Source organism: Eleutherodactylus coqui, chromosome 11, assembly GCF_035609145.1.
Source record: "Eleutherodactylus coqui strain aEleCoq1 chromosome 11, aEleCoq1.hap1, whole genome shotgun sequence".
NCBI classification, from domain to species: domain Eukaryota; kingdom Metazoa; phylum Chordata; class Amphibia; order Anura; family Eleutherodactylidae; genus Eleutherodactylus; species Eleutherodactylus coqui.
The window spans coordinates 16,626,356-16,652,532 of NC_089847.1; the positions used below are offsets into that span (position 1 = coordinate 16,626,356).

The 26,177-nt window shown below is 44.4% G+C and overlaps 1 protein-coding gene across 1 annotated transcript in view; it reads left to right on the top strand.

The window, feature by feature from the left end:
- Positions 1 to 26,177, top strand: part of CHST8 (carbohydrate sulfotransferase 8) — a 366,198-nt gene that overhangs the window by 114,868 nt on the left and 225,153 nt on the right. The window contains exon 2 of the mRNA XM_066584102.1: positions 13,911 to 14,149. Within this exon, the coding sequence (XP_066440199.1) occupies positions 13,987 to 14,149 (163 nt within the window). The 5' untranslated portion in view covers positions 13,911 to 13,986. The remainder of the gene's footprint in view (positions 1 to 13,910; positions 14,150 to 26,177) is intronic.

A 26,177-nucleotide genomic window follows, 5' to 3' on the forward strand; every position in this document is an offset into this window, starting at 1 on the left:
TGGATACAAGATGTAATACAGGCGGGCATAAAGGCTCTAGTACCCTTCTGTACCGCCTCTAGCTTTGATACAAGATGTGATACAGGCAGGCATGGAAGCTCTAGTACCCTGTTGTGCCATCCCTAGCTTGGATACAAGATGTGATTGGGGCATGGAGGATCCAGTACCCCGTTGTACTGCCTCTAGCTTGGATACAGGATGTGATATGGATTCAGACTTTTAAGGCTGTGTTTCCAAATATAGGTCCCACCTTGTGGCTGAGACTCCGCCCAGCCGTGGCCACAAAGGAAGCACGATATTGCTAATAAGATCGGCAAGATTATGCAACTATTGGCAGCCATGGCTGAGTATAGTGTCAGCCGCTAGCCGATACCTGTACGTGGAAACGCATTCTGGGAACATTACCATCAGCAACTAGTTGGCATGGAGTGGAATTGTCAAGTGGTGGTAGAGCTGCCCTTTAATCTGTATGCCGTACCCCTTCAGCACTCGCACCGGATGGACTGATCATTGCATTACATTGTGATTAAGGTCTTGTCACTTGGAGGCCACTTATTGCAGCTCTAATAATGCGATCTATCAGCTTGTCCTGCAGCCGCCGCTGGCATCAAACGTCTCTGTGCCAGGTTTGATATTCCATATTCTTTGCAGCCTAATGATCTCGGCCAGATGCAATCAATTTGCATTACTAGGCAGCTGCTAAAAGGCAATCCTATGTAGGTGGCAAGAAAATCCATACATATTTCTGCTTAAAAAGAGCAAAGCCAGCATCGGCTTCATTATGTGTGAGTCCTAATAACAATTAGCAGCTGCCAATAGAAGGCAAACCCTGACATTTGTGGGAGGAATTTTTTTTTTAATGAAATCCATTATTGTAGATCAACTGAGAGAGACGGGAACCTTAATGTTAATGTAAAACCCCGAGGGCTTATGCCAAAAAGAGTCACGCCGTATAGATCGGGAGATTGGACACTGTAGGTTTATTTTGGGGCTTTTTACACAGTAATCTTTGTCTTTGCCGCAAAGTATCAAACTTTTAAAAACATTGTAACCACGAAAGAAACTCCTTCCAAGAATGAGCACCATTCTCTCCATGAGCTGCAATACCAACTACGGCCTGTGGACAAGGGTGGTGCAGTATCTGGAAGAAGTCCGTCTTGTTTCCGTTATCTCATAAACCTCCTATAAACAAAGTATAAAGTTTAAAGAAATGTCTGTGAAATGGTGTATCGACAATAACGGTGAGGCAAAAGTCTGGACACACTCGTTTAACTAGTATATTAATGAGAAAATTGACTTCCAATGTGTGAAAGTATTAATGGGATACTGGGATACTGATATATCACATGACTTCCTTCTTATTTGAACTCAAAAAGTTGAGTTCAATAGGGCAGAGTTCAAAATGGCCGACAAATGCTTACTCCACCAAAAAATACAGCCTCCCTTCCAGTTTATGCTTTTATGCATGGAAAGTCAATGTTCTCATTACTAAACTGGTTAAATGGGTATATACAGACTTTTCACCTACCCTGTAGATTGCAAGTGGCAATGCAGAGCATATTGATCAGTGCTGTATGTCTTTCACTTACAACCAGGTCCCACATGGGCCTTCTGTATTATACAATGTATCAGGGAAACCCTTTTCTATGTATCACCCGGCTCTACAGAGCCTGGTAACTCTGCAGACACAATAAAGCATAACCCCCCCATAGAACAGTGCCGCCTCCCCTTCGCTTCACTGTATCAGCATGGGATCGATTGAGCTGCGCACACACCAGCCCTTTTCCATCTGGAATTCACAAGGGTGAACAGTGCATGTCTGACACCACAGATGGCGAGAGACTACAACGATTGGCATCACTTTCCATTGTTAACAAATACAATTACAATTTAATGATTCCTTTAGAGGAAAAAACCCAAAACTTTCCAACGATAGGGCTACCTGTTTCGAGCCTTACAAGTACTGCAGTGTGACGTTGCATCTTATGATTGTCGGGGTGTTGCGATGATGCCTAACTTTTTAGTGCGATACAACTGCTGCTGAAAATCCAACTCGGCGTGACTTTGGTCGACAGTCACATGCGACTTTCCCACCATAGACATCAGTGTAAGCCATGTGCGGCTGTGAATTGCCCGTGACCTATATGCGATTTGGCCATCTTTAACTGAAGGTCACACACGTTTTTCGGTTCAGCTGCACTTGTTGCCGTATCACCTTATCCTTTAAAAGGATTGTGTTTATTACAAATACATTTTTTTTAAGGGGTTGGCATGGGATAAACCGAAAAAAGGTAGTATACGGTCTTCAGGCCCCCTGGGACACAGCTGAGCATCTCCTACAGCCCTTCCCCTTCATCCAATGTGGACATCTAACAGAAGTCAGGTGAACGCTGCAGCCAATCAGGAGCTGCAGCATCACCATCCAAACTCCTGGCATCAGCACTCACATCCTAGGCACCATAGTGGCAGGAGTTCAGGACGCTGATGTTTGGCCTCTGATTGGCCGCAGCGTTCACCTGACTTCATGAACATGGAGGATAGGTAAGTGGAGCCACTCAGCTGTGTTGTAGAGGGCCAAAGACAGGTCTTTTTTCTTTTCGTTGTTTTGTTTTATCCCATGCCCAGTCGGTCATCCCATAATCTGGCAAGTGCCAATAATTGGGCATATATAGGGCATAGAACTGCCTGGAATCTGACAAGACCAGAAGCAGAGCACTTAGTTAAGATAATTGTAATTTTACTACGATATCTATTTTTTTCCCAATTCCTTCATTTAAATTTTTTTTACTCTTTCTTTTTTTAAGGTTTTTTAAATTTTTTTTTGCTTCATTTGTCCAACTGAAGATACAAAACATTTGATATTCCCCTGCCTGCCAGGGTACCGTTAATTCCATGCTAAAGGGGGTTTTCTATGGTGTCAAACATACAGTTGGATACATTGTCGGCCCCTGTGGTTAGGACTCCATGGGTAACTCGTCGCAACGTCTTCTGTAGTGACATTCACAGCTTTGTGTTACACAGATGATCCACTGAATCAGTGTTAGAACTTGCTGGCATATTGACTTGTAGGTCATATGTGTGGGATCCAATGGTTTATAGGAAGAACCAACCTTATAATCACAGTATCTTCAGAGGGGGCACTTATTTATTGCCTAGCAGTGTAGAACAGTTCATATTGATCCTTACTGATTGCAAACTACTCCATTGAATAGATAGGTGTAGATGGGGCGGTCCTCAGGGCCTATCGCTATCTGAATGCAAGAGTGCCCAATCAGTGGCACCTTCCGTATGTGTACCAGTGCCATCCAGTGTCATAACAAAAATTAGATGCAACACATACAAAAAAACGTCTGTAGCACAATATATACTATGTTGACAAAGGTATTGGGAGTCCACCATTCCTGTATTGTCCGACAAAGCGGATATGCAAATCGGATGTGTGAGCATTAAGTATAAAGGAGAGTATCACACAGGATATCCCAGTACAGGAACCATCCAGGTGTAGAGTTGGCAATGGGGTCTGGTGGTGGGATGTCATCTGAGTGACCAATTAGTACTGGACGTCACAGCGTTTCTGGACCTTCTGAGGTCCACTGTTGGCCATGTTATTGGGAGATGGAGACCATCCGGTGTGTGCGGTGCCGCCACGTTCGGGAAGACCTCGTAAACTGAAAGAGTGTAGACAACGAAGCCTTGTAGGAGCTGTGGAGGCATCACACACATCATCTGACCTCGCTCAGGGGGTCTCACTGTACATTGGGACATCCATTAGCTCCAAGACCATCCGTAAGGAACTGCATGTGAAAAGTTGACATGGCCAAGCGGCTGCACACAACATCACAGCAGTGAATGGACAGTGGCACCTGAGATGCGTCGTTCTTGGACTATAAACGAGTGATAGCAAGTGTTGTGGAGCTGAATCACAGGGAACCATCTCCCAATCGGATGGCGGCACTTGGGTATGGTGGTTGATTGGATAGCGGTTTCTGCATGACTGTATCGTCCCAGCAGTGCAGTTTGGAAGAAGTTCTGTTATGGTGTGGCGGGTGTTTCCATTGGGAAGGACAAACCAAAATGCCATATCTGTACATGCCCATCATACCCTGCATCACTATCTCTTCGAGGAATCAAGGCAAACCCCTCCACACATCTATCGGAGATTGGTGGGAAGCTTGCTTAGGAGGGTTTTCTGCAGTCAGTGAAGCCAAAGGTGGCCCAACACCTTGTTGAAAAATGTGAAAAAAATCAAATTCAAAGTCACCTTCTATGTGTGTTTCAATACTTGAGTCAACATAGTGTAGGGTGTATATCTTATCACAGCTACACGGGGTTTACGGAGGTTCACTGCTACTTATCACCCTCCGTATATCTTATCACAGCTACACGGAGGTTCACTGCTACTTATCACCCTCCGTATATCTTATCACAGCTACACGGAGGTTCACTGCTACTTATCACCCTCCTGCTTTTTTCCTACCATAATCTAAGTGAATCAGCCTCATTCATTTGGGATTATTTGGGCTGCTAGGAATTTGCCATCATTGTAAGGGAGCCTGGTGGCAGGAAGCCAAGGCGTCATCCAGCAGCTGCAGCTTCACCTGTGGAGGAGGCAGAGAGCTTGTCTGTGCTGCAGAGCTGCGCTCCCTGACCTGCTGAGATAATAGAAGCTCTGTTAGGGTTGAAGTAAATGAAACCATGTTATCAGGACTCCTTCCCCGTGTCACCGTGCAATCAATAAGTAATCACTATTTATTCAGCGGTTAATTTGTTGATGCAGCATCATGCCGTCCTCCTTCCACGTAACTGCACCTTCTTAGTAGTTCGCCAGTAATGCTAATTTGTCCTGAACTTGGCCTACAAGTATATATCTAAAGGGATTGTCCACCCTTATGGAGTTGTCTGGTGGTGTAGTAAGTAGCGTTAAAAACTCACCCCAATCCCGTGGGAACGCCCTTTTTTAGCGCTCACATGATCGCACAGGCGCCATTTTCCTGTGCTTTCCTGTGTTGGTGAGAGTTGTTAGCAGCGCTCTGAGAACAGTGTTTTCACTAGAGGATGACGCTCTCTTGGCTTGGCTGTTTTTTTGCACTTTTACGCAACCACGTCCGAAGCATCAGAGCAATACGTTTGCCCATATCAATAATGGCATCCACTATCCACAGAAAGCTGCCTGAATGGGTGTGCTGCCCCCTAGAGGCTCCTGCACGGTCTGCCTACAACTTCCTGCTTTTGTTAGCTTTGCATAGCTCCTAGCAATATGCATAAAAAAAAAACTGTTGCAAATGCGCAATTGCGTATGTGCGGCGTTTAAAACGCACCCATAGAGAACAATTGAGTTCTTATGTGTGTAATACGCTGAAAAATAGAACACTCTGCGATCTGTTTTACACGCGGAACATAAGCATTAAATATTCACAAGTGTGCATGGAACAAAGAAAGTATTGTACGTGCATTGACGCCATTTCGCGCATATGATATGCACATACATTGCGTGCGTATTTTATTTAGATGGTAAAAATAGACCGATTACGATTTACGCAATTTTATGTAAACCGTCAAAATTGAGGAAAATTTTTTAAAATTAGATTTTTTTGTGGTTCCTCAACTACAGGAAGGCAGATCTGTACTTACATGCTGCCGTGATTAGTTAGCAGATATGTATTTGCAATTTACTATATTTTGGAGGCACAGTTGAAAAATGTTGCACATTTCTCAGCAGTTTAGGAGATTCGCTAATTTAACATTAATTTTTAAAATTGCTTTTAATTTTCACTTAATTTATATACATGATATTGATGATTTAATGAACTGATGTAATTAACTAATTTATGTCAATGATATAAGGATATGGAAGATATTTTGCATTTCACCAAATGAAGCAGATTTTGGTGTAGATCCTCTAGATGACATATTAAAGGTGGATGCTATACTATACAAATTACCACTGCTGGGACCCTCGCCGATCCCAAGAATGGGGAATCTATGCCCCCCCCCCCATTTGACAGTTCAAGAGCCACTCTCCTATTTCTGTGATGTAGCAGCGAGTGGATCGCGGATGTGCAGCGCCATTCATCCCAATGGTATAACCCTAGCCGAGCGCAGCGCTCCACTATTTTTGTCAGTCTCATTAAAACAAAAGGAGTGATGCCACTCCATTCATTTCAGAGCGCTGTGCTTGGCTATGTGTCTGCCTCAATTAAATAATTTCCGCTTGTAAAAAATAATATCGCAGCATGCTGTATCCTTGTGCGGATTCCGCATGGACAGCTTCCAATAAAGTCAATGAAAGCCGTCTGACCCTCGGCCCGTCTGTAATTGACATGGCGGATAGGTCGTGGGTACCCGCGTCATTGCCTAATGACAGCTTGAGGAAAAAATCTGTACTACGCATGACCGACAGCGAACCGTCCAGTTCATCTGCAATTCAGATTTAACCCTTTCCTATCCAATTTTGGATTAAGGGTTTCCTAAAAGGCTTTCCCTATTTGCTGTTATACAACAGTGCCATCTGCTGGCTAAAGCCAGTGTGTGCGCGCCAGAGAGGCTCCGACAGCGGAGTGGCTGGTAATAGACGTTAAGAATACCCTGTCGGACGTCTTCTAGCATTGGAGCTGTACAAGCTTCATTTAGAATGTTGGAAGACGTCAGATTGCAAAGGGTTAAACCTTTCCGGAGCCAGAATTCCGCTGCGGGTTCCCGTATACGGATTCTGACCCGTCCGTGTGAGACCGGCCTAATGTGTTGTGTTTTACATATAACTTTCGCCTTATCTCTCCTCTGATCTCACACAGAGCGGAGGAAAGTGTGGGGAGAGACATGCTGTTACAGCGCTAACATGCTGAATGCTGGGAAACTTTGTATTCCACAAACTTTCCTGGTCAGCGCTGTGATTGGCTGTCACTGATGATGTTATCGGGACCTAAACCAATCATGACCCGATGACGGCACCTGAACCACAGGCTGTTACTAACTTGAGGATTGGGCGTAATCATCGGCGGAGTGCCTGAGATCAATTTACATCGCTGCTGCACAGAGCCCAGCTACCAAAAATGTAAATTTACCATCGGTGCTTGGAAAGGGGTTAAAGGGCCCTCCTATCTAGAAAGCTACAAAACTCCATTTTTTGGGACGCACTGTTTGTATCATACACACATCTGAAGAACTCTCAGAACTGTAGCAAATTTGAAGCGCGGATTTTCTGCACTTGCTGACTATTGTCTAGTTAAAGAACGCTACTGTCGCAGAATCTCCATTAGGTGATAACAGAAGACACTAGCCTGCATTCACTCGTACGGCATTTGAAGATACAATACATTTTAGACATAATGATTCATATCCAGTCTCGAGAAACTACAAAGACAAGCAGAGAATTCTTTGGGCGTACCGTAAAGATGCCGATCTAGGACTGGAGAGGAGTCCTCTGTACTTGGTGTGCCTTCACAATGCCAGTTTAATTGAGCATGGGCGGTAGACGGAGTGAATGCCAAACGCCCATACCCCACAGAACTAACAACTCGGATTGAATGCAGGAAATAACATTTAGGTTCTCCTACATCCCACATGCCAAGAGACTATGACAAGAGAGCCAGGCTGTCAAAGCTTTCTTTTTCTCCTCTCCTTCCCGCTTATGAATTAGGATGTCAAACCCCTGCAGGAGAAAGCTTATCTGCATGAGCGGATCCTGAAAGGACAAAGCACATGAAAAAGGAGTACGTCGATTAATTCAGAAGTCGACAGGACGAGTGATTTCCATATCACTTATTGGAATCTAATCCCCAAAGTGGGGACTTTGAAAGGGAAATGGAGGTGTCACTTCTAATGAGTGTGGAGAGCGCTGGACAGAGAGGAGACACCATAACATCCGCTCCAAAAGGGGGGAAAGGAAAGAGCTTGTCTGCTGGATTTAAGGAGGGGGATTGAAAATAATTGGGGAGGGGGAGGGGGCGGTATAAAAATTTTTGACAAATGAAACCCAAAAGTGGCATAAGTTTTGCTGTTGCACGGTTTTGAGACATGAAGCCCAATGCGTTCACTTTCAATCCTCTGACGTCAGGGAACGGGGCTACAAAGGGAGAGGAGCACTATTATTGTTTCTTAATACATTAGTTTATGTTCTTGGTGACTGAAAACTGTTGCACATAGCTTCCAATGTGGCTGACTGTGACTGCAACTTCCTCTCTGTCGAATAAAGAGAAGCTCTGGAGCACAAACTGTATCTCTGATATGGGAAGCACTGTGTAGGCGCAGCGTCCAAGGAGCGGGCCCACAGCCAAGGAGATGGCGGGGTAGATAAGGGCCTTCTCATGGTGTCGCTACCATCTCCTCTTTTGGGGGTAGCTCAGGACCCGTCCAAGTTACTGCTGGGGGAGGTCAACAGGGAAAGTGTAACCGAAGGTTACCTGAAATCTTCTTGTCACTCGTGACGCCATCGTTCCATCCTCTGGTGAATCTGGATGACTTTCTGGACAAAAATATACACATATGTCCGAAGGGTCACATATATCCGAAGGGTCACATATATCTGAAGGGTCACATTTATCTGAAGGGTCACATATATCTCAAGGGTCACATTTAGCTGAAGGGTCACATTTATCTGAAGGGTCACATATATCTGTAGGGTCACATATACCTGAAGGGTCACATTTATATCTGAAGGGTCACATATATCCGAAGGATCACGTATATCCGAAGGATCACGTATATGCACATACAAGGACAGAGAAACGATGTGATAAATTTTCATTGAAAGCAATAAGTGAACAGGATGAAGGGGAGAGAAGACCTTACTTATGTTACACTCTAACATGGGCCGAGAATCTCACAATTCTAGTTTTCCAGAGCGAATGAGCTGGTGATGTCATCGGGTCATCCGCTCTCGTTAGCTTCCCATCCAGTGTTTCACATTTCTATGTGAACAACAGTGTTCAAAATGCATGATATTTGCATGAATCGGGGCGAAACTGAATGACAAACGAGAAGCGCACAAGAGGATCTGTGTTTTATGGTCTCTAGATGGGCGTTTGGTGCCGTCGCTCACCCTGGATAGATCTCTCAGATATAGCCGGATATAAAACCCTGCAGATAGTCAGGCCTGTGTTCAGAGTATCAGAGTTGGTCATAAGTTTGTATTCCCCAATTCTTCTGTGATATTGAGATTTGAAGTTGCCTTTTAATATAATAGCCTCAGTATTTCATATTCTGTGTCTTTGGCTACAGAAATGCTCAGCCACAGGTGACTCGGGCGTTCTTTGTGTTCCATCAAACCATTGACCTATTACCACTACATTGATGACATCACAATCATCTGGACCGACTCTGAACAAGAAATAATAAAATGCCATGAAAGATCCAATAAATCAATAATCTAAACTTGCACATCCTTATCTGTGGACTAATTAAAGGGGTTGTCCCGCGCCGAAACGTTTTTTTTTTTTTTTTCAACAGCCCCCCCGTTCGGCGCGAGACAACCCCGATGCAGGGGTTAAACAAGAACACCGGACAGCGCTTACCTGAATCCCCGCGCTCCGGTGACTTCTTACTTACCTGCTGAAGATGGCCGCTGGGATCTTCTCCCTCGGTGGACCGCAGGGCTTCTGTGCGGTCCATTGCCGATTCCAGCCTCCTGATTGGCTGGAATCGGCACGTGACGGGGCGGAGCTACACGGAGCCCCATTGAGAAAAGAAGACCCAGACTGCGCAAGTGCGTCTAATTTGGTGATTAGACGCTGAAAATTAGACGGCTCCATGGAAACGAAGACGCTAGCAACGGAACAGGTAAGTGAAAAATTTCTGATAACTTCTGTATGGCTCATAATTAATGCACGATGTACATTACAAAGTGCATTAATATGGCCATACAGAAGTGTATAGACCCGCTTTGTTTCGCGGGACAACCCCTTTAAGGACTTCTCTTCTCCCTCGTCCTGTTCTGTGATTGTTTTAAATGCTAATTTCACACATCAAAAGGTATCAGATCTACAAGATAACTTAGTTTCTTTTAGTAAGAGCAATATTTTTTTACTTTACTGGCTAAAGGGACCTTTTACACCAAACCGATTATTGTTTGAATGAACCAATGACTCGTGATTAGGGGCAGACAACTAGCGCACAGAAACCCCTATGATATCTTCGTAATAGAAGGGGGAGTCTTACTTCCCAGTATGGGAACTTCTGAAAGCTCTTCTATGGCTGAGATGGCTCCGAGTGGGCAGGAAAGTATCACTTATTTGAATAGTTTCCAATGGACCCCGTTGACTGTGGCTCTGTTCATATCTGCTTTGTAACTTCCATTTTAATGGAAGCCACTATGCACTGCCAAATCTGTAGTGTAATACAGTAGATACTACCTGTACCAGCTCACTCCATTGACTTATAAGGAAGTCCATCTTGGTTACATTGAGGCTTCTGGAAAAAAAAATGTGGTAGAACCATCAATAGAATGCGAAATGCAGATTTGACTGTAAAGTAAGAGCCTTGACCTGGTGGCAGATCCCCCTTTGAAAACATTTTTCCGTACATGGTCCCCTATGGTTGGCATAACAGATTTTTCCGTACGTGGTCCCCTATGGTTGGCATCACATAGTTTTCCATATATGGTCCCCTATGGTTAGCATCACAGATTTTTCCGCATATGGTCCCCTATGGTTGGCATCACAGATTTTTCCATACATGGTCCCCTATGGTTGGCAGCACAGATTTTTCCGTACATGGTCCCCTATGGTTGGCATTACAGATTTTTCCGTACATGGTCCCCTATGGTTGGCATCACAGATTTTTCCGTACGTGGTCCCCTATGGTTGGCATCACAGATTTTTCCATATATGGTCCCCTATGGTTGGCATCACGTTGTTACACCATGCTTCAAATGCTTTATTATTTTGTGCCGTTGAACCATCCTGAGTATTGTTTTTGTAGCTTGTGATGTGGTATTGATTGGGTGGGTGATAACACACAGTGACAGGTGAACTGTACCTGGACGTGTAGCCGGTAATAATAAGTGCGATGGGGCTGCACTGATGTGCGGTCTGAGAACCGAAGCTTTCTTACAAGTGGTTTTCATTATCGTTCCCATTGCTCCTTGGTTGTTTGATCATGTCATTCAGCTTCAGTGATTGTGTCAGGAGTGACATTTGCTCTGACCCAGTTTTGCTTGTGACATTTGCAAGCATCTTGGTCTATACATAATAGGAAAAGGATGGGAGAGGTGAGATGGGAATGGACCAAATCTAATAATCAGTTTATTATAAACTTTGAAAGACAAATCCTTAAATCCAACTTTTCTTGAAAGTAAATGGGTTAAAAAAAATCAACTGCCCTATGAAGAATTTTTGCAAGAGCCTTTCTAGCCTGGTGTTAAAGAAGATCTATAGTCCCGATGCTGCACAAAAAGCTATTTTGTGCACTGGATTAACCTTACCCAACCAGTGGTGGATTAAATAGACCATAGTCCCTGAACTGTTCCCCAAATTTGGGGGCTTCACCTTCCCTACTGCTGCCATTATATGTCTATAGTTAACACCACTTTTCTGTGTTAGATGCTAAACCAGACCCTTTAAGGAGTTAATAGGTCACAACCTTAGCCTTGAGTGCAGCCCCACCTTCATTACACTCATTTCAAAGGGACTGTGGAAGCTAGCCTAGCCTACTGTTGAACTCTATTTCCAGTGGTGCCATTGAAATGAATGGAATAGAGATACTCGTGCACATCCTCTGCTGCTTCACACTTTGGGGCATTCTTGGTAGAGGTTGTGGTAAGACAACCCCCTTTAATTTCAGACCACAGGTCAGGGTCATACTTAACCCTTTCCAATCCACTGTCTGATGTCTAAAGGCATTCCGATTGAAGGCTGTACAGCTCTGATGTCAGAAGACGTCAGGCAGGGTATTCTTACTGTAGATTACTGGCCGTTCTGTTGTCAGGGGCCTCTCCAGCATGCCACATACAGCAGTACTGACTCTAGCCAGCAGATGACGCCATTGTATAATGGTAGAAAGAGAACGTCCCTTAGGAAACCCTGAATCCAAAATTGGATTGCAAAGAGTTAAAATTGTTGATCCCAAACTTCTCTTCAGTTCCAGGTACCTCCATTAGGTACCCCTGGCCGCCATATGATAAGAGCCAAATGGACAGCATTGACTATAATTGGGTCCTTTTGGTTTCTGTACTGGATTTGGCAGGGCAAAATAGTGCTGCATGCTGCAGTATTTCCTCCCGTTTTTTATGGTTCAGAATGTTTTTATTGGCAGCTGTAACAAATACTAGTACAAATAACAAATGGAGAATCAATCTGAATTACAGTCGCTATTAGGTTTACAATATGTCTGCGAGTATTTAGCTTCCACACATTTTTTGCAAAATAACGCTGAATTAAAATTTTACCAACTCAACAAACAAAACCAGGGGGGGGGGGGAAAGGAGGGAAGAGAAGAAAGAAAGGAAAAGAAAGGGGAAGAGAAAAAAAAGGGAAACTGGGGGAGAGGAAGAAAAAGAAGCACGTCTATGCCAGCCACCCGCATGCATGCCTAAGCTTAAATCTGCACTATAAAGTAGGATACGAAGAGGGATATCAGTGAGGCAAGACACCACTGCCCAGCCAAGCATTAATGTCTGCAGAAGAATGGAACAGGAGCCATGGACACCATGATGTCGTATGCATTGTAGTCCTCTGCTCTGATCTAATACTTATGCATTATGTCAGTGCAGTTAGACACAACGATTATCCCTCAAAAGATGGCTTTGGGCGATTTTTGAGCGATTATCGTTGCGTCTAAAATGTAGTTAGTTATCTCGCTTGGACAACGAGGGTTCGTAGCGCCGATCTAGAATGACCACGACCTTGAGAATTGTTCCATTCAGTGCTGATGTCAGAGGAGGTACCGTTGCCTATCTGTTGCACCCACGAGCCCCACAGTTGACCAGGAGGCCTCCGCCATCCAGCAGGGGGTCTTCTCTCAATTTTCCTAGCGATTGCTGCGGTTAGAGCACCGTGGGCCTTTAGAAAGTTGAGGGCTTCCAACCAAATCAATCTTGAAGGCAGAGTGGAGGATTTTCACAGCCTTGGGATGATCTTGTGTATGGCTTGGGATAAAGAAACAGAGTAGTCCCCTCTTGATTTTAACTATTGGGGGTGTACGCAGCAGGGCCATCTCCGGTGTCAACCTGACCGTAATCTGCATAAACTATTAAACAGTGAGGAAATATTATTCCATAATGGGGCAGTCCCATCATATACGGGGGAACATCTCCAGCAGATATCCAAGTATTGGGGATACATCTTTGCTAGTTGCGTGGGGGTCTTGTACCACTGTTTGAGCAGCTGATAGTTCAGCTCCTACAAGAAATTGCTAAACCGTGGGTAAGAACAAGAGCTTTTACCTACATGTATGCCAGCAAGACCCGACCAAACTCCCTTTACCAACCCCTCTGAAAGAGCTGGGGGAGGTCCTGCGTCCCCTCCGAGGGCACCATGCTGTAAACCAAGCAAATCTCATGGGATGGGAGTGAAGAAGTAACATAATTGTTCAAAGGTGGAAAATGGGGATTGAAGCGTAGAGAGAGGATTTCTAGAGGCTTGATATAACTACAGATAAGAAGTAATTAGAACTATGCCCCTGCCGGTGGCCTCACCCTCACCCCAAGCTCCCAATATGTGCCGAAGGGGCCACACCCCATCTGGTGATATTACATCTGTAATGCAAAGCAGAGGCGTACCCAAACACTGTGTCGTTGTCCCTTTTTATGGAGAAATCAGTGGCGGAGGTTACGAACAGAACCTCTGACGCTGTTAGGGATCGGCCATAATTGTAGTGACATTTAGAATACTTTTAGAGATCGTTAGAAAAACTTGTTATTAAACATATGTTGAACATGAACTAAATCTTTTAGCATTCACCTTATTCTTTTCTTGCAGGTTTGGCCCTGGGGAGCCCGAAGGTGAAAAAAAAAACAAGAAAGTGAAATCTGGTAACCCCCTGGCAGTAGCTGGCATGGTTTCTTTTCTGGACCAATGTGGGATTGATTTTAGAGGAGTAATTATGAGGCTGAAGTGCATGTTTTCCTTTATCTTACTGTTTGGAGTCGCTGGTCTCGTCATCTTCATCCACTTACAAGATCCTGTAGAAATGGTCGACCAACAAGGACTGTCAACAGGTCAGATATTCATCTCTAGATCTCATTATCTTTGTCTCTTTATCTAAACAAATTGGATTGCTGTTGGGAACGCAACATAAGCCGTTATTAGTCAACCTTGTGATTATGTCAAAGGTATAAAGAGAATTTAAAAGGGTTCATTCATTAAAACAATCCATTTTTTTTAGAAGACCATGTCCCTCAACTTCTTACTGAAACTCTCACTTTTTATTGCTGAAGACCTCCACACAAATCTCCAGGATTCACAGTCTTATTAGCCAAAACGGAGCCTGTCCATGCATGACACAGCCCATTAATTTAGAGGAAATCCATCATGTTTTCCCACATCTATCAATACTAACTGTAGATGGGGGAAATGTAGAAAAACCCAAGCATACTTTTATTTTGTGGTCCATAGCTTCATGACCCTGAAATCTATTAACAACCACCCTGTAGAAGTACAAACAGTCCCATAGGCACTACATTCCTTAAGAATTGTTGTCTCTGCCCTCCTTCTGCTTCTACCCAACCCATTAGGAGTTCATTGACATCTTTGGGTATAGAAACTGCTTGCAGTCCCCCAATAAACTGATAAAGATAGGCAATTCATGTCTATAGGTCAGACACAGATATAAACCCACTACCAGCACTTACCAGGAGCCCTAAAACGACCATAATTACAATCATAATGACTTGCTCAAGTACCACCAGACTCACATTTGCACCTATGTCTACAGTACAGATAAGGCATAAAATCACGGATGAAATAACGCAGCATTATTCTGTCCAGGGAAATTCTGAGTGACATGCCCAAAGCCTGAAGGACCCCATTATAGTCATTGTGGTCCTTTCGGTACTATTCAGGCTTATGTTGGATCCACCACTTCCAGTTTTTCTGTTTTTTTGGCTCCAGGGACCAAGCTGAACAGAAAAGCCTGTTGGTGTGAACCCAGCCTAATAGTGTGATTGTTCTCAGTGAGAGAAACCAAGTAATCTTGTAGATATGAGACCTTTTAATGGCTAACAAAAATGCATGATGTTACAGCAAGCTTTCAGGGATATCTCGCCCCTTCGTCAGGAAAGCTTGCAGTAACATCATGTATTTTTGTTAGTTATTAAAAGGTCTCATATCTACAAGATTACTTGGTTTCTCTCACTGAGAACAATCACACTTTACTTGCTAACATGCTACCAAACGGTTTTTCATATTACCCAGCCTAATAGGTATAATCCTGAAGAGTTTGGCTGGTGTAATGTTCTCAAATCTGGAAGTTTGGGATGAACAGAGCCGCAGGTTTCTTCCAAATGGAGGAGTGCTGCAAAGTATGGGATGGTGGAAAATACAGAAACAACGTTACAATGTAAGCACGGATGCATTGATTAGACTTGATGGCAATCAATAAGTATTGCTCTACTTGGAACTCGTGCGGCCCCACTGGACTACTAGAGGGGATTGTATTGAATGTGTTCTACAAGTATCTACCTGCGCAGTCAGTACAAAAACCCTGCAGGAAGGCTCGCGGTAGTTTTCCATACCCTAGGCGCGCATACTTAAGCATTCGTCGTTTGCCCACGGGCAGATGTCATCTCATTGTTGAGGTCTGTGCCGTGAATGTTGTTCAAAGCTGCACATACAGTTTTTATAATGTAATATATATGCAAATTACAGCTAAATGAAATAAAACCCAAACTGATGCCATTCGAGATGGAATACAAATAACTATTCCGATGCAAGTGGGCCGCCTAAACAAATTTTTACTCCTAAGATTCCCCTAATAACCCACCAGCTGAACAATTTGTTGCTAGCAATTTATACATGAATTCCTAGGGATTTTCAGGATCTCGGGGCATGATGAATATTTCTTGTATGTTAAAGAATATTTAATGGATACAAATTTCTTATGCTGGATCTTGTAAAATGATAAGCGGTTTGGTTTATGGGTTCATGGTTTGCAATTATGGAGAATAGCTGGTTTGTTAGGGGGACTTCAGTTTGATTTATACAGCTCCCTTTGAGCTATCGAGCTCCCTCTAGTGGTGGCGGTTGTGGACAAAATGTTATTATCTACTTCTATGTTTGTACAGGGTATATTGAGCGCTGGTTTAGGAAACTGAAGCGAAAACTCCTATAAAATGTGATTGTTCTCCGTAAGAGAAACAAAGTAATCTTGTAGATATGAGAGCTTTCAACGACTTCTTCATAAGGCAATATAGCCTGATGAAAAAGCCTATGGAGATTTGAAAGCTGGCTGTAACATAATCTTTTTGTTAGCCGTTAAAAGGGATCATATCCACAAGATTGCTTTGTGTCTCTTAGTAAGAACAATCACACTTTGCTCTATTGGCTAACACGGTACCAAACTTTCTTTAAACTCCTATAGAGCTATAATATGCAATAAATTGGCACAGAATGTTCGACCTGAAGACTACTTACCTCAATACAACCATTTCCTGGTATGAAAAAGATGCAAATAGATGAAAATAGATCCTCCATTGTGTCACACCTGTAAAGAAATGCCCCCTCAGTGGTACGCCTTCATTTGCCCTCTCTTTTATTATATAGGTAGGCTAGCAAGAAGCAATGGGCAAATAGCAAAAATAAGATATGACTTCAAGATCAGACTACACACAGGATTGGTGAGTGGTCTGTACCCTTGGAGATGTGTAGGTCTGCATAGGAGCTGTATATATGAGGGGGAATATTACTGTTATGTGGCAGTTGGATAAGCATTGTGTACTCTGTTAAAGTATGCCTATACCTTTAAAAAGGGGGAGAGCTTGAAGAGCAGCAAGCGCTTGGCGAGCAACCTCGGACTGGTTTCCAGGAAGAGGGCAGATGAGTAGTGAGGTATGAGCTGGGTGGTAAGCTACGAGGAGGCGTCTGGTGCTGAAGAGAAGCCAAGTTGGATGCAGAGACCAACGGGTATAATTGCAGATGGACTTCTCCAGTAAGTCCCATCGGCATTCGCTACCTGTTACTGTAGAGCAGGGTTTGAGCCTACTTTTACCCCGGACCCTCCTGCCTCAGTCACTTGAGAACTGGTAGATGCCACCACTTAACTTAGACTTCATGACTCGGCCACAGTATGTTCGCTTCATCATTTGTTAAAGCAATTGTGGACTATGGTTGAAAATACTACCCGGGACTATGTTTAAAAGAGAACTCTGAGATCTCTATCTACCCGATAGCGTATGACTTGATTCACCCAGTTTTACATTGTGCCGTTGCACTACGTTGGCAAGTAAGATGATGTCCAGAAAATCGTCTTACTTCCCAAGGAGATCACAATGGGCAGCTAAGCCGCGAATACAATACAATTCAGAAGTATAGATCTCACTCGAGCCCGGCCACCAGAGTCTATTGTCTTTGATCCCCACCTACGAGGAAGAGAGCTCTATGACTCCTGGCCTGACTCAGTCCTCATCACAAAGTGAGGTGAGCCAAAGAGACCCAGACTGATGCATGGAGGAATACTTGGAAAAACCCCACCCCGAGCCCGGTCCGTTCCTAAATACCCCGAACAGTAGACTACTAATATGAACAATGTTATACAATTGTATACATACCCTTTACCCCTCACCAGTAGCTGGTGAGCAGCAGGTACTCCTCTGGTCACCTTCATACCTTGTAATGTACTCTAGGAGCATTGGCTTGTATAGCCTACCCAACATTTGCGAGGAACGCACAATGGGTCCTCTGTGGCTGCTCGACAGCCGCCCGACAGCCTCCTCTTAGCCGCTACCGCTCCTTTTATTATGATGCAAAATTGTGTTACTCTCCCGGAGCTGCTAATTTGGTTATTGCTCAAGTAGAGAAAGGCAAAACATCTCCAGCCGATAGGTTGAGCCCGAGCGGATTGTGCAGTCTTGTCAAGAAGCCTTAAGTAATGCTTACATTACTCTCCGTCAGTAAAGTGCTCTTGACAGTGGCTGTTTGTGTTGATTTGTTTGTATTCATCTCTCCCTCCTCTCCGCACATCCCATCCCAGCCTAATTGTGATGCCGTCCCGAGCAAGCAATATCCAAGTCATTTTCCACCACATTTAGTTACAATTTTCTTCCGATCTTTCCGGTGAAACAATCCACTTCCGTCGGCTTCTCTGAGCGGATAAACTTTGATTGCATTTATCCATAGAAAAGCAATTCCTGCTAAACATATGCGCCCGGCGTCCTGCGTTCTGCGCTGATGGATGCCGGGGGTAGATCGTATTGATGCAGGAAACAAAATAACTTTTGTGCCGAGAAGGGAAAATGGCTTTTATTGAAATGTAAAACTTGGGATTGTTGCGCCATAATAACTGCTATTTACTAAGAGGTAACTGGCATGGGGCAAGCGGCAACGCTTTCTGTTACATAGCTAACGGCGCTGGTTTCACGGGCAGCGTGTAATACACGGCCGCCTCTTAAGTTCTCATCTGCTTATCCAAAGTTCGTTTGTGGAGCCTGACCTGAGATGGAATTGTATATCATGTCATCACTAATGTCTGATGGTCCACATCAATAGCGGTTGTCCCTACTGATCCGGAAATGATGCACAAGCCAGCTGTGGAGGATCGAAGGAAGGTGTGATAAAGTATGATATCTGTAGATTCACCCCCCCCCCCCCCTCATATCCTGTCCAAGCCATTAATATTCATTAGCTTCCCGCTCGCACCAGAATAGGGGGCTTTTGATACCATCTTTCTTCTTTGTTACTTTCAGGATATGCCATTAGCATTGCTGTGGTTTTCTCTCTCACTAACGAAGCTACTAGTGGTCATAGGAGATGCCATTAAGCTAAATCCATCTCATTATCCCCCCCCCCCCCCCTCCCGTACTTGCGCAGATACACAACCACCGGTCTGTGCTTTCTCCGATGACATACTGCATTTGCATGTAGGAGTTGTAAACTACCGATGGCCAAACCCAGGTTAGGTCATCAGTAGTAGATTGTGATGGATCCATCATTAGGAACCCCCATTGATCAGCTTTTCACAGGGCAAGTAGACTTATAAACTGGGATGATTTTTGCAGGAAACAGATAGCTCCACTCCCCCTGCAGAGGCCAGGCTTAGTATTGCAGGTCAAGCTGTCATTGAAGTGAATAGAAACTTTGCTTGTAATACCAAGCCTGACCACTGCAGTAAGAACAGAGCTGTTTGCTTCCTGCAGACGTCAGCTCAGTGCATGGAATTTATGGTTCACCAGCGAGGTATGGCATAGAGCTAATTCTATCTTCATGAAGTGCCGGAAGATGCAAAGCATTCACTCCCATCGTTGTGCGATTTCAGGGACACGCCGAATCGTATACCTGCTGAAGGAACAATCTGTCATACATCGTGTTTGGTGTCTATGGACAGATAAAATCATGTTGGAAGAAATGGCGGTCATAGTTCATCTCTTGGAGACCCTCCTAAAGAAATATGGCCGAAATATTGAACTGTATGTAGTTTTGTGCATACACTCAGCAAGCCTTTTCCTGATGTCAGAGGTGCAGCTTGAGGAGCCTTTAAGAGTCTATGGGTGCAAACCCAAAATTGGTAGGCTCCAAGAGGCTGTATCTACTACCTATATACAGTAGGACCATTAGTATATTTCCGCATGTGCCCCGGAGCCAGGGCAATCTAACTTTGTAAGAACTGGTACTTGTATATTTTCAGTAAGTTGCAGTGTCTTGTATATATTGATTTGTTCCTTTGTCTCTCTTTATTTCCCTTTTTTATATGCTTTATTCCAAAACGATAGCAGTGCTTATAAGAAAAGAGTCTTAAATCTCTCTTCATTATCCTTGAAACTGTATAAAGAGCCCATAGACCCCGATAAGTGTAACTCCGACAGCTGGTCAGCTGAATAGGCTGTAGCTGCCTTGTGGTGAAACGGTCAGTGGCAGCAGTGAGCTTTTTGGGGCGTGCAAATTATGTCTGGGTGTGACTTAGGCCACTCTCACAATGGCCTTTTTTTTTAACAGCGTTTATCACGGTATTTGAAACGCCCGCTAAAAACGCTGTAAAAGCTTCCTTTAATTGCAACGGGGTTTCTCAGACGAGCCTTTGAGCTAAGCATTTCTAACGCTGCGCTTTTTGAACGCTGTCTGTTCTATTTTAGTAGAGGTGTAAACAGCTCTGTTCTTACTGCAGTGGTCAGGCTTGGTATTACAAGCAAAATTTCACTACAGTGCAATACTAAGCCTGGCCTCTGCAGGGGGAGTGGAGCTATCTGCTTCCTGCAAAAAATCATCTCAGTTTATAAGTGTACTGGCCCTGTGAAAAGCTGATCGGTGGGGGTTCCTGATGATGGATCCATCACAATCTACTACTGATGACCTAACCTGGGTATAGGCCGTCGGTAGTTTACAACTTTACAATCCCTTTAAATCTCAATGACCACTAATGCCCTTTTTCTGTTTGCTGTATGGTGTGACATATAATGGGTTAACTTAGTCCTGGACTTGGTAAACAGGAAGTTTTTTTATGCACTTTCCAGTAATGCTAATTGAGTCGGAGAGAACAGAGTTCTTCTTCACGGAAAGATCATTACTCATTATTATGGGTTTAAGATCTCACCCCGGATTCCATTTCCTGTAAGGAGAACATAATGCAGATTGCATGTGCGGAGGCTTGGCCACTGTAATGAGGCGGCTCCGTGTCCGCTCGCCTCGTACTGCGTGCTGCTTACCTGGCGCGGCTGGAATTACATGAGAGATAATTAGCCTGTAGTCTGATAACCTTGTAGTTCTCCTGCAGCTCCTCCGTGTCCGCCGTCACATGTTACACTATGGGCTTCATTGTCCTGCCTCCGTTTTTTTGGGGTTTTTTCTGTCTCTTAGGTCGATGCTAAAACTGATGATGAATTTGGCTTAGGGCCGGCTCCTGATCTAGGCTCAATACTTTATCTGTCTATCTCCATTATACATATATAATGGTCTCACAGTAACACTATTATGCGAAATTGGCTTTGCTACAGGATGGAGAAAAAATGGGTATTGCAAGAGACTCATCATCACAATATTGGAAGGGAGTTGTGGTGATAAATGACTCTTCAGTACTAATTGATAATTGGTATTGATTTATCTTTTTTTTACCTTTTAGCATGAATCACAAAACATTTCAGCCTAAAGCATGAAAATTCTCATGTTCCTTAGTTATACAGGCTGTAGTTAGAAAGCCGGATCCAGCGCTGTATCCCAGGTCTGATGGGCTATATTGAAATAGCAATAGTGTACCTGAATAGGAAGGCATGATGGTATGGCACATGGGTCAGGAACTTGGATTTCAATTTTGTGTTGTGGCCCCTGTAAGAGAACTCTCCTTTGAATACCCCGCCTCCAGCAAGCGAGTGTTGTGATTGGATCGAGCACCAGCCAATCAGAGCTGACGCTCAATCATTCACAGCCATTCAGCGAATGACATCACTGAATGGCTGTGATTGGCTCATCAAGCATCAGCTCTGATTGGCTGAGCTACAGCGCTAGGGAGCCAATCACAGCACTCACCTGCTGAAGGCGGGGTATTCAAAGGAGAGTTCTGTGTGAACGCCGAGGACACTGCAGTCTGCCGCATCGCTGTCAGAGATCAGCAGTGCCAGGGACCCAGACATCGCAAACCAGGTGAGTATAAGTGCCCCCCCCCCTCCCCCTAAAAATACGGAAATAAGACTCTGTGCCTCTTTCGGGGCAAAAATTAATATAAGACAGTGTCTTATTTTCATGGAAACACGATAGGAAGTCATTTACTGACGTCTGCAGGAGATTCAGGTGCTGATCCATGTTGAAAGTCCCTGGAATAAACACAAGTCCAGTGGCGCGATCACGCCAAATTCTAGCCCAGACATTCACTCTGAAATTTTGTACTGAATTCTGGTTGGGTCATAGCAGCGGTCCCACGGGACTCGTAGAGGCGTGGAAAGTGGATTTCTGCTTCTCACATGCTATTCTTCAACTCTGCAATAGGGTCTTACTCTTTTTCTCTTGCAGGCGCCACAACACAAAAATTTAAATCCGTGTTCCAGCGGGCCCCGAGGGGCCCATGCACCATACCATCATGCCTTCCTATTCAATTACACTATTGTAATTTCAACATAGGACACGAATATTGAGATAGAGCGCTGGAACAGTCTCATTGACTACACCCTGTAAATGTTCCTGGGAAATCTGTCTGACAACTAGTATGTCCATTGCAGCTCCTAAGAGTTGGCGCCCAACTTGCACAAACTCCTAAAAGGTATGTCTGACCATTTGTGTGGTATGTGGGAGCAACAGAGATGTTGGGTACATTTACCTACCGTATACTGTCTAAACGTTGGCATGCTACATGGTAAATATATTGTATTTTAAGACAGTCCAGTCTTACGTTCTTTACAACCTATTAGTTGGCTTATTGCCCTTTTACACGGGGCGACAGCCGGGTAAACGACTGCAGGAGAGCTGACATACAAGTGCTTTGACAATCTCCGGCGCTGTCACTGAAGTGAACGGAACAGTAACAGCGCACCTGTGTGACTTCTGCTTCATTTGCTCAGGGACCGACTGGACTGTATGTATAGAATAGAGAAAGCATTAGGTAGCTCCATTATGATGCATAACCATGTTTTGAGGTTTTCAGTACTGTTGAAGAAAAGAATGCTACAAGGAAAACTGATATACTATGTTATACCTAGGATAGGTCCTCAATAGATCGGCAGGAGTCTGTCGCTTGGGACCCCTCTGATCAGCAATTCTGCGGTGTGACCATACACTGAGCTGATTTCTGGAGGAAGCAGAGAGCTCTGTTTTCACTACAGTGGCCAGGATTGGTATTACAGGGAAAGTTCCCATTGAAATGAATACCTGTAATGCCAAGCCTGGCCACTGCAATGAGAACGGGGCTGTCTGCTTTCTGCAGAAATCAACTCAGTGCGCAAGCATGCCAATCCAGTGAACAGCTGACCAGCAGGGGTTTCTAGGTGGTGGAACCGCTGCTGATCTATGCTGAGGATAACTTTTTAAAAGATATATATATATATATATGTATTCTAGATAAAGATATTCTAGCAAAAGGATAACCTGAAAGGGAAATAAACCTCTTTTACGTGGCAACTTATAAGATTCCCAAGCCTTTAGGCGACCGTCTCATTCCCTGTGTATATATATACTGTATCAGTGGTTTCTAAAAGCTTGTTTCTTCTATGTAATAACACAATCACTAAGTAGTATCAGCGGCTTTCAGCTTTTGTCTTTGATCCCTGCAAGGATCCCACCAGCTACAACTTTACCGCGCTATTTTCAGAAATTATCTTCAAATGCTGCATTCCCCGGCACGGCGTCCACCTACTGACTCCTGCGCAATTTAAAAATACCATCCGTGTGTTTTTAGTTATCTCCAAGGTGAGATATAAATCTGTTCTTACTTTGTATTATGGAAACTATATTGTAGCAGGACTCTGCCAAAGCCCCTAATAGGTAAGGCCTCCCTCGCACGGGCACTTTAACCGCGATTAGCGTGACGTAAGAGCGCCGCGGTATAACTCTCCCATTGTTTTCAATAGAGCCTCTCAGACAGTCGCTCGAGCAGAGTCTGTTCTATTTTTGATGGTTAGTGCACCTCAAAAGTAACGTGAAAGTAAAATTGCGGCGCTGCTGTCTGAGGGGGGCCTAACTTTGTAAATTGCCTTACTTAATTTGTATTAATCCTGAGTTACAGTCCAGAGCTGCAATCTCAATTCTACAGGCTTCAGAGCTGAAATCTCCCAGCATTCCTTGATCTTTCAGTATCTGCCAAGCACTTTCATTGGCGATGCAAGTTCTGCAGATTTCTGGAGAATGACCTCCTTACAGCGGACTCTGTATAGTCATCCAGTGTTGGCAAACCCAAGTGCTGTAATACAGTGTAGCAGCTAAACTCAGAACAGGTTTGCTGATTGTTTCCAGTGACTTCACTTTCCAGTCACAGGGCATCCAGCAAAATGTATACTATGTTGCAAACTGTTTAAAATGGGAGTGAATGACATACAGCACTGTGTAAGGGCTCATGCCCACGGCCGTGACGGACTCCGCCAGCGGAATATTGCAGCAGAGTCCGCCACGGCGCCCTTCCAGAACCCTCATACTTACCACTCCGGATCCTCCGTACGCGTCCCGCATGGAGGGCCTGGCGCACATGCGCGGTACAGCGCGTGACATGCTGGCAGTGTCAGTTGCCTCGGGTGGGGGTGGGAGGGCCGCGTATTCACACGATACTGCAGCAGAAGTATAGCATGACGGTCGGCTTCCATTGACTACAATGAAAGCCGGTTGCGCGTATTCCCACGGCAAATAGGACATGCCGCGGGTGATTTCATGCTGTGGAATTCCGCTGCGTGAACATTGAGCTATTAGGTTTGCGCCCCCCGCAGTGAGTGAATGGAGCAGCAGTCCCATTGAAAGTGAATAGAGCTTCACAGTACATGCGGCACTGCCACTCCATTCACAGCTCGGCAATTATTGTTAGCCCCATTGAAATGAACGGAGCGGCGACCAGTGCTCAATTCAGTCTGCCATCATTCGGGTGGGAGAATGACCCCACAGTCATGATCAGATTTGGGAACGGGGACCCCCATTTTCAGGATCGGTGGAGGTCTCAGTCGTCAGACCCCCCACTGATCAAAAGGTTATCCCTATTCTGTGGGTAGGGGATTACTTTAGATTTAGGGATAACCCCTGTGAACTCATTGCTGCCTTTCAGTTGGGTACTGAAAGCTTGGAACAACGGGTAATACCATGTATATATCCATCCAACCCATCCGATCGCCCAGGTAGTTAGGAATCAATGGAGCTTTCTGTATTAGAATTTTGAGAAAATGCTGAGAATAAATAATAGTAATAATATTGGGATTGTAAGAATTCCTCAACCTTATATAAGGCACAAGGGCAGCGGGTGGGTCACTGTACACTTTGGGTTAACCCTTTCCAATCCACTGTCTGACCTCTGAAGACATTATGATTTAAGGCTGTACAGCTCTGATGTTGGAAGACGTCCGTCGGGGCTCTCTTACTGTATATTGCCAGCCTCTCTGCTGTCGGAGCCTAGCCAACGTGTCACCTCATGCAGTACTGGGTTTAGCCAGCAGATAGCGCCGTTGTATAATGGCAGGAAAAGAGTAAGCCCCCTAGGCAAACCAGGATACAAATTGGATTGGAAAGGGTTAAAATATGTACCCATCAGCTTCTCCTTCTGCCCAGCGACGTCACCTCCCATGTTGTGCTGGGTACAATAACCACGTTGGACGTGTCACCTTCCCCGGCTACTGATGTCATATTATCTGATCTATGATGCATCGCCTCTCTGGGGGGTTTCTGCTCTGGAGATATTTGTGGGGAGTTTATGAAGAGAAGGTGAGAATCTCATTTAGCGGCGCTGCAATGTATTTTACAATTACACATCGATCACCGCAGACCTGCATTGCGGAACTGTTGTGCTTTTCCATTTTAGTTAAAGTCGTGCGAGAAGTCAAACTTTCTATTTTTTCCTAAGTGGAGTGAGATGGGCCCTCGGTCTTTGTGACACATGGACGGCTTTACTGTTGCCTCCGTTTTTATACCCTGACAAGCATGGCCTAGTAAATCTTCACATCCAGCTTTGTGTACAGATAAATCCCCTCTCGCTATGGATTTGGTTTATACCTCCGGTATTAGGAAGCTTTATCATAAGACTCCAGCACAGAGCAGGTAGAAGGAGATAGCGATCCCCCAAATCCTATTGTTTTTAGACCAGTTTTCTTTACATAAAGCTTCCAAAGTTTGCATTGGGCAAAAACCTCGTATGTGCGGATTGTGTGGAGGAGTTCATGGCGCTGAATCTTTATGTTCCGTCCTTGAATTTTAAAAAGCTTGTTTTAAAAAGTTTTGAAACGCCTATTGTTCTGAGTCCAATAATAAAAGTCTCCCTGGGGTGTGCGGCAGGTATACATATCATAATCCTGGTGTCTAGTGGGTTAAAGGGGTTGTCTCGAGGAAGCAGTGAATTTTTTTTTTTGCCCAGTCCCCCTAATTAAGCATACATTACTAAGCCCCCCTGTAAATGACTTTTCTAGCTGGTTTGTACTTACAGTTCCAGCG